Source organism: Puntigrus tetrazona, unplaced genomic scaffold (assembly GCF_018831695.1).
Source record: "Puntigrus tetrazona isolate hp1 unplaced genomic scaffold, ASM1883169v1 S000000223, whole genome shotgun sequence".
Classification (NCBI taxonomy): domain Eukaryota; kingdom Metazoa; phylum Chordata; class Actinopteri; order Cypriniformes; family Cyprinidae; genus Puntigrus; species Puntigrus tetrazona.
In genome coordinates, this window is record NW_025047891.1 from 752815 (window position 1) to 765000 (window position 12186).

Consider the following 12186-nt stretch of genomic DNA (forward strand, 5'->3'; position numbering starts at 1 on the left):
AGCGACGTAAGCGCACGTCTTTCGCGGTCGAACCCTGCCCTCTAGCGGCGGCGGCTGAGAAACGCAGTTGGTTTCAAACGAACTCCTTTTCTATAAAATGATCCATTTTCCTCAAAACGCGAGTTTTAAAACTACACAGGCCAAAGCTGTACCCGATTAAAACGTTCAACTTAGATACCGAAATATCTATTCTTCAAACTAAACTTCAAAAAATTAAATGACTGGGATTTATAAACACCTGCTACATTTAATACTGATTTTGAGAGAAATTCAATACAAAATTTCAAAAGTGCAAACCATTACCAGGGTTCTTCAGTCACCATTAAGTCCATCAGGCATTAGAATAGTTTGCACTGACAATTACACTTCCTCAACCCAAAATATCAAAACATTTATATAACACAAAAAAAATAAAAATCAAGCGCCACAATGCATGTTTTTTGGTCTTATGGTTTTCTTTTTAGTTTCCCTCTTTATGATAAGATGACCCAAAGATACTCTTGAAGGATGTGACAAATTAAAAACCACGCAACAAGACTCTTGTTTTCGTCCACTTTTATTCATCCGTAATGTGAAAAGCACAAACATACACTTTAAAAGAAAGTGTTTGGTCTCTTGGTGGTGAAACGGGGCTTGTGCTGGCGACGCAGAACCCGGTGAGGAAGAGGGAACTTGATCTTGGAGTCCTGTTGAATTGAGAACAAAACAAGCATTAAAACCCATCGCGGTTACGCTGCATCATGTGACGCCGATCTGAACACGCAAACTCACGTGGAACTGCTTGATAGCGGGTCTGCGGCATTTGTTGGCTTCGATGATCTGCACCTTCATGATCTGGATGGCGTGAGCTCGGGCGCGATGCCTGGCCCCCATATCACGATCTGAGGAGACCAAAAACACGACGTTTACTACAGAGCACAAGCAAGCAGCAGAGGAGCGTGTCGCACCTTGAATTCACTTTCAGCGGCACGTTCACAGCCTACTAAAGGCGACAAGGTTCGGCTTTTCTGTCCGCACACAGGGCAAGGGCATGACACCGGCAGGAAATGACCTTTGGGTTTGTGTGTGCAGGCCGACGGCGAGCGTGTTTGACAGACTCACAGCACTGAGTGACGGCTCCAGACGTGGTCAGGTCTCTGTACTCGCGGTACATGTTGTGGGTTCCACTGCGAGAGTCGTAACGCAACCAGATGCCAAAGTTCTTCACCTTGAGAGGAGATTTCTCGTGGACCTGTTCAGGAACGCAACACGCACACAAACAAGGGGTTAAACGTCCAGCCGCTCAACTGCATTAACAGCTGTGCAGCACATCAACTATGCTAGCTGCTTTTAATTACTAGACCCCTGACCCAGCCCCCAAAAATTAAAATATCTATCCCATCAAGAGAGCAGCAAAAATCGGCATCCGACAATTAAAAACCAAAAAACAAAAAAAAGAACTGAACTTCATACAGACCTGTCAAATAAAACAAAAAAAGGTCAAATTTTTATCAATGCTAAATCAAAAAAGGGAATTGAAGCCAACACATTAATAACTCGACCATCACAAGAGGATCTATCCCACACCATTAGGTATTAAAAATGGAAAAAGAAATTGACCCTTATCCGTAAAAAAAAAAAAAAATCAAAAAGGCAACACAAATGGACACAGACTCGACAAATAAATGACAAACATCCTTTAAAAAGCACCTCCCATCCGTTAAAAAGGGAATCAACCCTAAAGAGTCAAAAAAAGAGAGTGGACCCAGCCTCGAGGATTTAAAGGAAACTGAACATCATCAAAAGAGTCATGTCCTCACAAACGACAGGAGCGTGTCGCACCTTGAATTCACTTTCAGCGGCACGTTCACAGCCTACGAAAGGCGACAAGGTTCAGGTTTTCTGTCCGCACACAGGGCAAGGGCATGACACCGGCAGGAAATGACCTTTGGGTTTATGTGTGCACTGTAACACTTTAGTGAACAATTCACATCTTGGGCTTACTGACCGGGATGGGACGGTGAATTATTTCAAACTTCTTTCAGACGATTCTTTAATAAATTGGTTAAAAACCTATTCCAGAAGCTCTCTCACACATTTCTAGCAGGTAAAGGGACTCGACCAGCCCCGTTCATACCAGGCCACAATAGACGATCTCTCCGGAGGCTTTCTTCATCTTCCTCAGCTGGGAGACGAAGTACCAGAAGCGAGACTTGGCCACTACATGGTTAGGGGCGAAGATCCTCATGCGGTAGAGAGGGGGTGCGGGGTTTTTAGCAGAGGGCAAGAGACGCCCCACAACCTTATACTCCCGAAGCTGCAGAGAGACACAAAACACATCAGCTCCAGGACAACCTAAGGATTAGGTGGACGTTAACTTCCACTGCAAAGTGGGTTTTTTTTTTTTTTTACATAAAACATTTCTGTAAACAGTGCATTTTAAAATTAAAATTTAAAATCACAAAACACTTCTGCTGCTATTGAGGTGAGATACAGGTACGGTTAGGGACAGGTTTAGTGGTTTCAAAGAGGGTAAGGTATAAAGTAAGGGTCAACAGTAACTATAAATGCAGTTACAAAAACATCTGATGTAATTACTTAAGTATTTATAAAATATAAATACAACGTAATACCATGCACACAATAGGTTTTTGTATCTAATGCTTCATTTAAAAGTGCATAGTAATTAGGGTACCTAATACAAAGTGGGACCAAGAGATTCAACACTTTCTACCCCGCTTTCTTGGGCCTTTTACGATTTCTGACCATTTGCTGACAATTTGAGCAGCTAGTTAACATGTTCAGAGTTTATCAAATAACATTATACCCTGCAGAACGACTGATGGAGAATCTGAACTAGATTTATCACGCATTCACTTAAGAGCGTTTATATCAAGACCGAATCAGACTAGAATAAGGGCACTTCGTGAGCCGCTTACGACTAGCGCTCAGAAAACAAATCCTCCGCGGCCGCCACTTTAATAACACGTCTAAAACACGAGCACGTCACTCGAGAGTGTGTTACAAAACAAATTAAGCCAAAATTCCGACATGTGTATTGTGTGTGTGTTCAGTGAGGAAGCACATGGAGTCATTCTACAGCCGCCATGTTCCTCTCCGCTACCATCAACACGTCAAAGCAAATCTAGCGCTTTAACCCTAAACATCGGTCTGATAAAGCCACCGTTATGGATAGTTTAGTGCCTTATGTGTGTTTTCGGGTTATAACCGTGAGGTTTAAGCGACTGTGAAGTGCTTTAAAAAGGTTTTTACGTACTGTGCCAGACGCCTTCATGGTGTCTCTCGCTGACGGCCACTGTGAAAGAGGAAGCAGCAGGGCGGAGAATCCTGACGTCAATCCTCTTCCGAGGGGCGGGACTTACTGGAAGCGTTTCTATTGGTCACTCAGCGCGATCAATCATAGCCTTTACCGGTCTTTTCCTTGTTTTTTGAGGTATTTATACAATTCATATTTCTAGTAATATAATTAATTCAAGGAATAATACAATAATTTTAGATTAATTACTTTAGCTTTAGCTATATCAAACATCTCCATGTTACCTGTAACATGTTATCAATTACACTGTAGTATTACAATTTAAATGTATAGATTCGTCTGTTTTAATAATTTTGTAGAATGCATCAAAAAGCATCATCAACAAATGCTTTCGAAGGATTTTAATTAGAGAATAAATATGTGCGACTTTTGTGGTGAGACGTATACCTGGTTTAAAACTACATTACCCATGATCCTTCAGAGGAAGCGGGTCGCGCCAGAAGAGCGGTTTTGCGCGTCACTGCCGCCTGCCGGACACGGACATAAAACGCATCAACAGCAGCGTGTATTTTTTTCTCATTCTCAAATGAGAAAGGAACTTTTAAATTCTACTTCTTCAGCGTCCACATCATCGACTTACTTGTGCACATCATGCAAGCGGGTTCTCAATCTTTTGAACAAATTGCTATTGCATTGGTACATTGATGCAACTGATTATGTAGCTATATTTGTCTGCGGTTTCCTACCTTTTCAGTCGCTAATATAATGTCACTCAAAAAGTATTAGTTCTCTGTGCTATAATCCTATATACATGGATGGGAAACGAATAAAGCTCTGAACACTAAAATGGTGTTTTAGTGACGTTTGTGCTCATGTTGCTGTAACACATCTGCAGCACTAGAGGGCGACACACACCCGCAGTCTCTGGACTTCCGTTGGGTCCCAAAAATGGTTAATTAAAGTATAATAACCCATAAACCCAATGAACCAGCTACTAGGAGAATCACAAAACATTTTAAATAAGCATTTGAAAATAGGACAAAAAATAAACTTGACTATAAGAAAATCAAATGACAGAAAGTGATTGTTTGCAAAATAATAACTTGATTTATCATGCTGTTATTGTGTTTTACTATGTTAGTTACCTGTTTGTGTTTATTTTTTTAACACAGTAACCCAACTGCAGTTTGACATTAATTGAAATGAATAATTTATAAAACACGATTTCCTGCGAATTGTTCAAATTAGATTTTTCTGTTTTTATAAATCTATATATTAGTGCTGTCAAATTATTAACGATCACTCGAAGTGGGCGGAGCTATATTAAATCGGGCGGAGCTAAAGATCGCCTTAGGAGTGCTTTGCTCGCTGATTGGTGGGTTCTTTAGTACAGTATTTTGGGAAATGTAGTTTTTCACGACTCACAACGACGGATCGGAAAAGTGTGTGTACAACCGATTAACAACCCGTTTGTCTGTTATATTGCTTGAGATTAGAAACAGTTTATTATACAATTTATTATCATAATCTTAAACACACCGGTATGGCGCGCAATTTAGCATTAATCATACTTCTTTACCAATAAAAAGTCTCAGAGTCTGCAAAATACATAGGCTACAGTTGAAAGGTGTTTATTTAAGTGCTATCTACGGATCCAGATGAAGATCTGCTCTAAACTCCTTACCGTTTTAATGGAGACAGCTGAAAATGTTCAAGTACCACTTATTTTTATTTCAACAATCAATAAACAGTCACTGATTAATAACTCTTGTTCGTCTCACAGCGATACCATCAGAGACACAAATCACAAAAATAATGTCTGATCTGTCTTATGAATGATTATATCAGTCATTTGACTTTATTGTAAAAATATAAAACATTGATCACCGCAGATTTGAGGCCTGTGTAAAAGCGTGATTCAGACTCGTGCTTCAGTCACTGCTTCTGATTCGTTCCGTCTTCAGCTCAGTTTTCACAGCTTTAGGAAACTCTGTCCTTCTGTCCAGATTCATCAAACGCAGATCAGAGGAAGATGGTTTCAGCGCGATCAGGAGTCTTTTAGCTGATCCTGGAAAAGACGATTCAATGCCGAGGAACGAGTTCAAGGCCTCAGAATGAGTCTAGGAACATGAACACTGTTCTGAATCGTTCGCTCCGCTCCAAAGCACCAGTGAAGGAGAGAGGCTTTCTGGCTGTAAAGTGCTCAGACTAATAAAGTGTTTCTTGTCTGTGTCTCAACAGGACTGACATCTCCGTCTGTTCAACCTTGATGGAAAAGAGCTTCATCACTTGCTTGAGCCTGACGATGGAGAGAATCACTGTGTGTGTGTGTGTGTGTGTGTGTGTGTGTTCGATTCTAGATCTCCAACAGATTTGCAACTTCCTGAGATCATAATTCAACACATGCATATCAAAAGTATTTCAAAATACACTCTTAAGGCAAGACGATACAGGCGTTTTAATGCACTGCTCAGTTCGGAGCTCTGTTTTGCTTCTTATGTCATGCTAGTGGACTAAAACATCCAAAATACACATTTAAGTGTTTATCTTATTGAATTTTATTTATTATTATTACTACAGTGAGTCTGTAGATTCCAATTGCAATCCTATAAAACTATATTCTTCAAGGCTTTTACTGAGGGGTTTGTTCAAACATCATTCACACATGGGGAAAATCTAATTGCTTTCTGTCTATTGACGGTGTTTTCAAAAAAAAAAGTATGCTAATGCTAAATGCAGCCCAGATTTAATTATAACTAATTCTGACATTGAATATGCATATTTAAATATATTTATATTTAATATTTGTAATTCTTAATGTAATCAATCAGCTGGTGATGCATAGTCAAAACCCAAAAATAATTTATACATTTTACATCATTATATATATATATATATATATTATATAACTAATATTCAGTGCCTTACTTACCCAGCTGATTGATTACTTTAATAACTGCACTAAAACATTTTTGTATTACACGTTTTCTAAAATGTTAGGTACAGAAATGCAAATGAGTTATTATTTAATAAAATATCTAAACACTTGATTCTCGTGTAATTATCTTGAGTCAAAAGGTTTTACAGGAAACTGGGTCATAATTCAGAACATAAACGCTCAGAACGGACAGAAAACACTACATTTTTGGGGGGCATTAAAATGCTGCACACGATCAAGCAAACTATAAACTCCTTCAGGATTTTTATTCAGGAATGAAAATGTTAAGCTTGGTCTTCTACTGAAGTGGAGATTTATGGCTCAGTGCAGGAGAAAAAACATTTTTTGAGAAAACGGCCTTCAAGAATGTACATCTATCTGACGCAAAGAGACCACGTGCACTAAAATAAAGACTTAACGGTGTCTTTTGGATGTTTTCTTTCCACTAGTCCGAAAACAAATCTCTAACAGTTTTTGCCTGCAGTGCCTTAGTTTGTGTGGTGAGGTACTGGATGTCTGGCGTTCAGAGAGACTCTCCACCTTCACGCATCTGAATGAGAACCTCAGGAGACCTCGATGACCTCCATGCTGCCGGAGAAGCTGGACTGGCCGCTCCTCGGGCCCATCTCCTCTCGGGATCGGCTGTCCGTCATGCCGTCCATCTGACAGCTCCGGCGCTTCAGCTGCTTCTCGAAGCTGCTCTCCTCGTGCCAGCTCCTGCGAGAGTCTCCTCCGTCTCCGCTGCGCTGCCGGCCGCGTCTCCTGACCGCCTCCAGACCCGGAGCGCAGCCGTAGAAGCGCGCCGACTCCGAGGAGAGGAACCAGCCTCCGGTCACGGGCCCCAGGACGATGTCCGAGTGCCAGCCTTTGAGCGCCTGGGCGCTTTTAGACGGAGCTCCGTCCACGCTGCCGCTGCGCTGGAGGGACTTGGCGTTGTCTTCAGCCGGGCTCTGCTCCGAGACCTCCTGCACCGGAGAGAACTGGCAGGGCTCGCCGACGGGAAACGCTCGCAGGGACGCCCCGGGCTCGCCGTACGACTTGATGTCCAGGGAGAAGGAGCGCTTGGGCCGGACGTGGTCCTCCGGCTCCTCGCCGAGCTGCAGGCCGCAGAGCGCCCGGGCCAGGAGACGCTCCTCGGGGACGCCGGCCAGAACGCAGGGCATGGTCAGCGGCTCCGGCTTCTGCTCGTCCGGCGGCGGAGCGGCGCTCACGCTCTTCAGCTTCTTCTCGAAGTCCAGCAGCTGACCCAGGAAGTTGAAGTTGGGCGAGATGGTCGGCCGTTTCTCCTTCACGAACCTGCGTGTGTGAGATCAGACGCAGCTTTGAGATCCGAAGTGTTCCTCTCACGGTTCAGACCAAAAAAAAAACGCCAATTAGGACAGCGAGAAAAAAGCACGGGAGAAAAAAAAAGCAACCACAATTTTCAGGAGAGCTCCAAAATATAAAAAGTTCCTTACGAGAATTAAAAAGTCTGAAAGGCGAGATATAAACTCGCAATTGCGAGAAAGTCAGACCTGCACTAAAAAGTCTTTGCAAAATATAAATCACGAGAAAAAACGTCTTTAAAAAATTGTACTTGTAATACTTAAACTTGCATTTGAGATAAACATGGCAAATTGCAAGATATAAACTCGCAAGTGCGAGGAAAGCTCAGAATTGCTATATATAGATATATCTGGTGAGCTGGATTTTTGTACGAAGGCAGGTATTAAATAATGCCGTTCAATTGCATTTTAAGAAATTTATTTTTGTACGCTAAAGGTTTTTAAACACTCTTTGATATTTTGGGAGGTTTTGCGTTGCTGAATGTGCACGTAAGAGTTGGTTCAATATACAAACAATTGCGAAAAAAGTAAAAAACTAATTACAAGATAAAAACTTGCAACTACGAGAAAAAAAAAAAGTATAAATTGTGAGAAAGGCAGAACTGCAAGATGTCTAAAAATTTATTTCAGCTCAACGTGTTATTGTAGGTATGTTTTTTGCATGAGCCAGAATGTGCTGAACCAATCCAAATAACAATAATAATAATAATAATAATACCACAAGACAAGGAAGATTCTGTTGATCTGATGCTGAAAACGAATGAATGAAGATGAACCGAGGCTCTCCTGTAGTACCTGTACGCTTCATCTAACGACATGTCCATCCTCTTCATGATGTAGGCGATGGCGATGGTGGCCGAGCGAGAGATTCCCGCCAGACAGTGCACCAGGACTCTGGCGTTACTGGCCTTGGCTTTCTCTGACAGGAAACACACACAAACACTTCCTGTCAGCTGACAACAAGACCCGCGTTATTACTTTTACAGTCAGGTCTATGAAACCAGCAGTGGCCAAAATGATTAGAAAACGAGTATTTTCAGCATTTTAATACAATTTTATACAATGTTTACAAAGGCCAATCTTAGGCTAAAAGAAACTAACAAAAAATGGAAATTTAAACAAAACCTAAAAAGCGATAGATATATATATATAAAAACAAAAAACAGAAGCACTATGATTATGAATTGGAAATAATGTTAACTAAAATGGAAACTAAAACAAACTAAAACAGAAATGAAAATGAAACAAACTAAATAAAACACATAAAAATAAACTTAAACAAAACTGACTATAACAACTGTATAATTTAAACAAAAAATGTTCATTGTATGAAATACTAAAAAAAACAAAAAAAAACAAAAACAAAACCTAAATGCAAAAAGTTAAACCAGTAAAAGTGTTTATTGAGATTAAATAAAACCTTAATATGATATAAACGAAAAGGAAATCAAACATTACTAAAAAATGTTAAATATAGTGAATATTTAAAGAGTAAACTAATAAAAATGAATGAAGCATAATGAAAAATACATCAAAAGCGAAACTGATGTTGCTAGTAAAAAAACTAATGAAAAAGAACTGGTTAAAACCAGAGCCTCAGTTAAACGGATCGATATATTTAAAAAAAAAAAAAGCGTGTTTTTAAAAATATGGAGTAAATGGCCTGCACTGCCACGATCAAAGACTCCCCTGACGCACACGTGTATGATGGGGTCTGACCTATGAACTCCACGGATCGGTCCAGCCAGGGCAGGATCTTCTCACAGAAGCTGTCGTTAACCGGCACGCGGAGGAAGTGGGAGTCAGGGATGAAGTCTGGTTTGGGACAGGTGTTGCTGGCGTTCAGCACGTAAGCGATTTCATTCTGCTGCATGAGCTCCTGCGGGAAAACACACACATCCAGCGCTTCTTACACACGCTCGTGATAACAGGCCTGCGCTAGGGCTGACAAGATGGCTTTAAAAAAAGACTAACTATAAATAAATAAATAAATAGATAAATACATCACAACTAAAACAGACTAAAAGTGAAAAACGAATTGAAATTAAATATTTAAAAAGTTGAAGCACTAAAATGATTAAATTGAATTAAAACCGAAAACTGAACTAAAACAAACTAAGGATTAAATTAAATTAAAATGACTAATAATCTAATAATATTAGATAAAATAAAAGAATGAACTAAAACAGTGTAAAACCATAAAAACATAATTAATGCAAACCTAAACAGTCATTAAAAAAATTGTGAGCAGTACATTATTGGCTTGTATTAAATAAAAACTAAATTTGAATTTTGTACTTATTATCAATATTAGAATTTAAAAGGCATAGTTTCATTTAGAAAAGATTTTAGCTTTAAACCACAAGAGGGAGCATTGAGCAAAACATTACTAATGCACATTTCTTCAAAGTAATAAAATAACAGGACCATCTTTGAATATATATATATAAACACATTATAACAAGATAATTAGTTAAGCTGATTACACAATTAGAAGCATAACAGCATCATGTGTGTATGTTTAGTTTAATACCAAGGACTGAAATCCACTCGTCAGGAGTACTCTGAAGTGGGACGACCGCCATGAAATCAGGATGGTTTGTTTTGGTTTTTTTAAAGTTAAATATTAATTTCATATGCCGTTCTAAGCATGCGGCTCTCTTTTGCGAGACACAAGTGCAACAATTATATACGTCCCTCTAGAAAATGAGATGAACATGTGACCCAGGAACACAAAAGCTGAACATATAAGCCTTCAGCTGATGATTAGTACGATATCTGTCCGAGATACAGCTTTTTGAAAATCTGAAACATCTAAATACTCAGAAAATCACCTTTAATGTTGTCCAAACCAAGTACTTAGCAATGCATGTTACCAAACACAAATTAAGTTTCGATATACAGTACTTGCAGTAAGAAATATGCTAAATATCTTCATGAAACATGATCTTAATGTCCTAATGATTTTTGGCATCAGATCTTTTTGATGCAATGTAATGTTGGCTATTGCTACAAATTGTGTTTTTTGCGCTGCAGGCTCACGTACGCGTTCTGTGTGAACGGCTTTTGCTGTAGATCTTCTCCGCACTGAGGCAATATTCTGAGTAGACTAACCAAGCATTTAAGTGCAATGATACCTATGCATGTAGCGCGCTGCCTGGCACACGGGTTTATGCATTTCTTTTGAGTTGGACAAGCATTCGTATTTGGCCGCCCTAGTCACCTTGTTGAGCACGTCTCGCTGGCAGCCCAGGTACAGGTGCGGCAGGATGCGGGTCGGTCCGCTGCTGCTGACCGGGAGACAGGGCTGAGAGATGCAGGACGGCACCACCGTGGACTTCCCTTCACACAAACCCGGGAACAGGTGCGAGAACGCCACGAAGCCACCTGCGGACGGCACAGAACACACTGAACCGGAGTGAAGACGCCCTCGAAGGATTCAAGTGTCCAGGTTTGCGTTGCTTTTAGATGAACACGAACACTACAAATATTACAGCTTAAAATGAGACATGCCTTGGTCACTAAAGTTTAAGTTGAAGCACTCGAATTATTAACTGGAAATAAATAACTAAAGCTGAAATTACATTACACTTTGCTGATGTTTTTTTTTTTTACCTGAAGCACTAACTGAATAAAATAAAAATAAATACATAAATAAAAACGCACTAAAAGTGAAAACGAGTCCTAAGTAGTAATATTTAAAAGGTTGAAGCACTTAAATTAACTGGAAATAAATAACTAAAGCCAAAATTAAATTCAACTTATATAGTTCTTGTTTTTTTAACTGTAAAATAAAATAAATACATAAATAAAAAAAGAACTAAAACGGACTAAAAGTGAAAAACAAAAGAAATAGTAAATAGTACTATTTAAAAAGTTGAAGCACTAAAAGAACTGAATGGAAATGAATAAAACCTAACACTCAACTAAAATAAAATGAATGCTTAATTAATAAAATAAAATTTTATTTAAATTAAACTTAAAGGCCCGGTGTCATGACCAGGGCTTATCTTAAACCAAGTTTAGCCTGCATTTCAATGAAGACTTTTCAGTCACTTTATAAACACGGTGAGCCTTGACATGTTTTAAGATCAGTCTGTGTTGAGCTCAGATTTAGGATTAGGCTGAAGACTTGTCTGTGAAACCCAGGGGGAAATATTTTAATACTAATATTTTAATACTAAATATGAAATCTATAAAAACTACAAAAAACTAAAAAAATTTTTTTTATAAAAAGTAAAACTGACCTGAAACTGAAAACTGAAACTTATTATTTAATTACTACCTTGTATTAAATAAAAAACTAAATAGGAACAAAACAAAATTAAATAACAAAGGTACATAATTCACTAAAATTAAAATACAGTTAAAATGAAATCTTAAAATATAAGAATAAAAAAGTATTTTTAAATATTAAAAATACTAAAATAAACCTCATGCTCATGAAGTGTCTCTCGTTCGTCTCACAGTGGAGAAGGAATGAACGTTTACAGTAAACACACGTTAGAATATACTGTCAGTTACTGTAAATAAATGAATAAACTAATTCTAATTCATCCTATGCCAAGTCGCATTACAGTATTGGTGTCCTTTCATAGCAACAAAAAAACTGTTACTGAATGTTTACGAATGCATAAATGCATGCTGTTTGTGCTGTTCTGTAATTC

At 38.9% G+C, this 12186-nt stretch overlaps 2 protein-coding genes and 2 non-coding genes across 4 annotated transcripts in view; all 4 read right to left on the reverse strand.

Annotated features, from left to right (window-relative positions):
* Window positions 1–540: 540 nt before the first annotated feature.
* On the reverse strand, window positions 541–3412 carry rpl18a (ribosomal protein L18a). Its single transcript, XM_043230812.1, has 5 exons — window positions 3257–3412; window positions 2117–2296; window positions 1102–1231; window positions 772–881; window positions 541–686 (listed from the first exon to the last, which is right to left on the reverse strand). The coding sequence occupies exons 1-5, from the start codon at window positions 3272–3274 to the stop codon at window positions 594–596; spliced, it is 531 nt and encodes a 176-aa protein (XP_043086747.1). The 5' UTR covers window positions 3275–3412; the 3' UTR covers window positions 541–593.
* LOC122333265 lies at window positions 937–1072 on the reverse strand. Its single transcript, XR_006248609.1, has one exon. It is a non-coding gene; the product is annotated as a small nucleolar RNA SNORA68 (small nucleolar RNA).
* LOC122333264 lies at window positions 1811–1944 on the reverse strand. The gene has a single exon (XR_006248608.1). It is a non-coding gene; the product is annotated as a small nucleolar RNA SNORA68 (small nucleolar RNA).
* A 1554-nt stretch (window positions 3413–4966) lies between the features above and the next one.
* Window positions 4967–12186, reverse strand: part of dusp16 (dual specificity phosphatase 16) — a 16793-nt gene continuing 9573 nt past the window's right edge. Inside the window, exons 4-7 of the mRNA XM_043230691.1 lie at window positions 10743–10906; window positions 9239–9398; window positions 8315–8438; window positions 4967–7490 (exon numbers count right to left, since the gene is read on the reverse strand). Of these exons, the coding sequence (XP_043086626.1) occupies window positions 6758–7490; window positions 8315–8438; window positions 9239–9398; window positions 10743–10906 (1181 nt within the window). The 3' untranslated portion in view covers window positions 4967–6757. The remainder of the gene's footprint in view (window positions 7491–8314; window positions 8439–9238; window positions 9399–10742; window positions 10907–12186) is intronic.

Excerpts from the sequence above, each read along its gene's own strand:
- rpl18a (XM_043230812.1), bottom strand. Across the intron at positions 882-1,101 it reads TGGAGCCGTCACTCAGTGCT|ATCGTGATATGGGGGCCAGG; the intron begins GTGAGTCTGTCA and ends TGGTCTCCTCAG. Across the intron at positions 687-771 it reads CCGCTATCAAGCAGTTCCAC|GACTCCAAGATCAAGTTCCC; the intron begins GTGAGTTTGCGT and ends TCAATTCAACAG.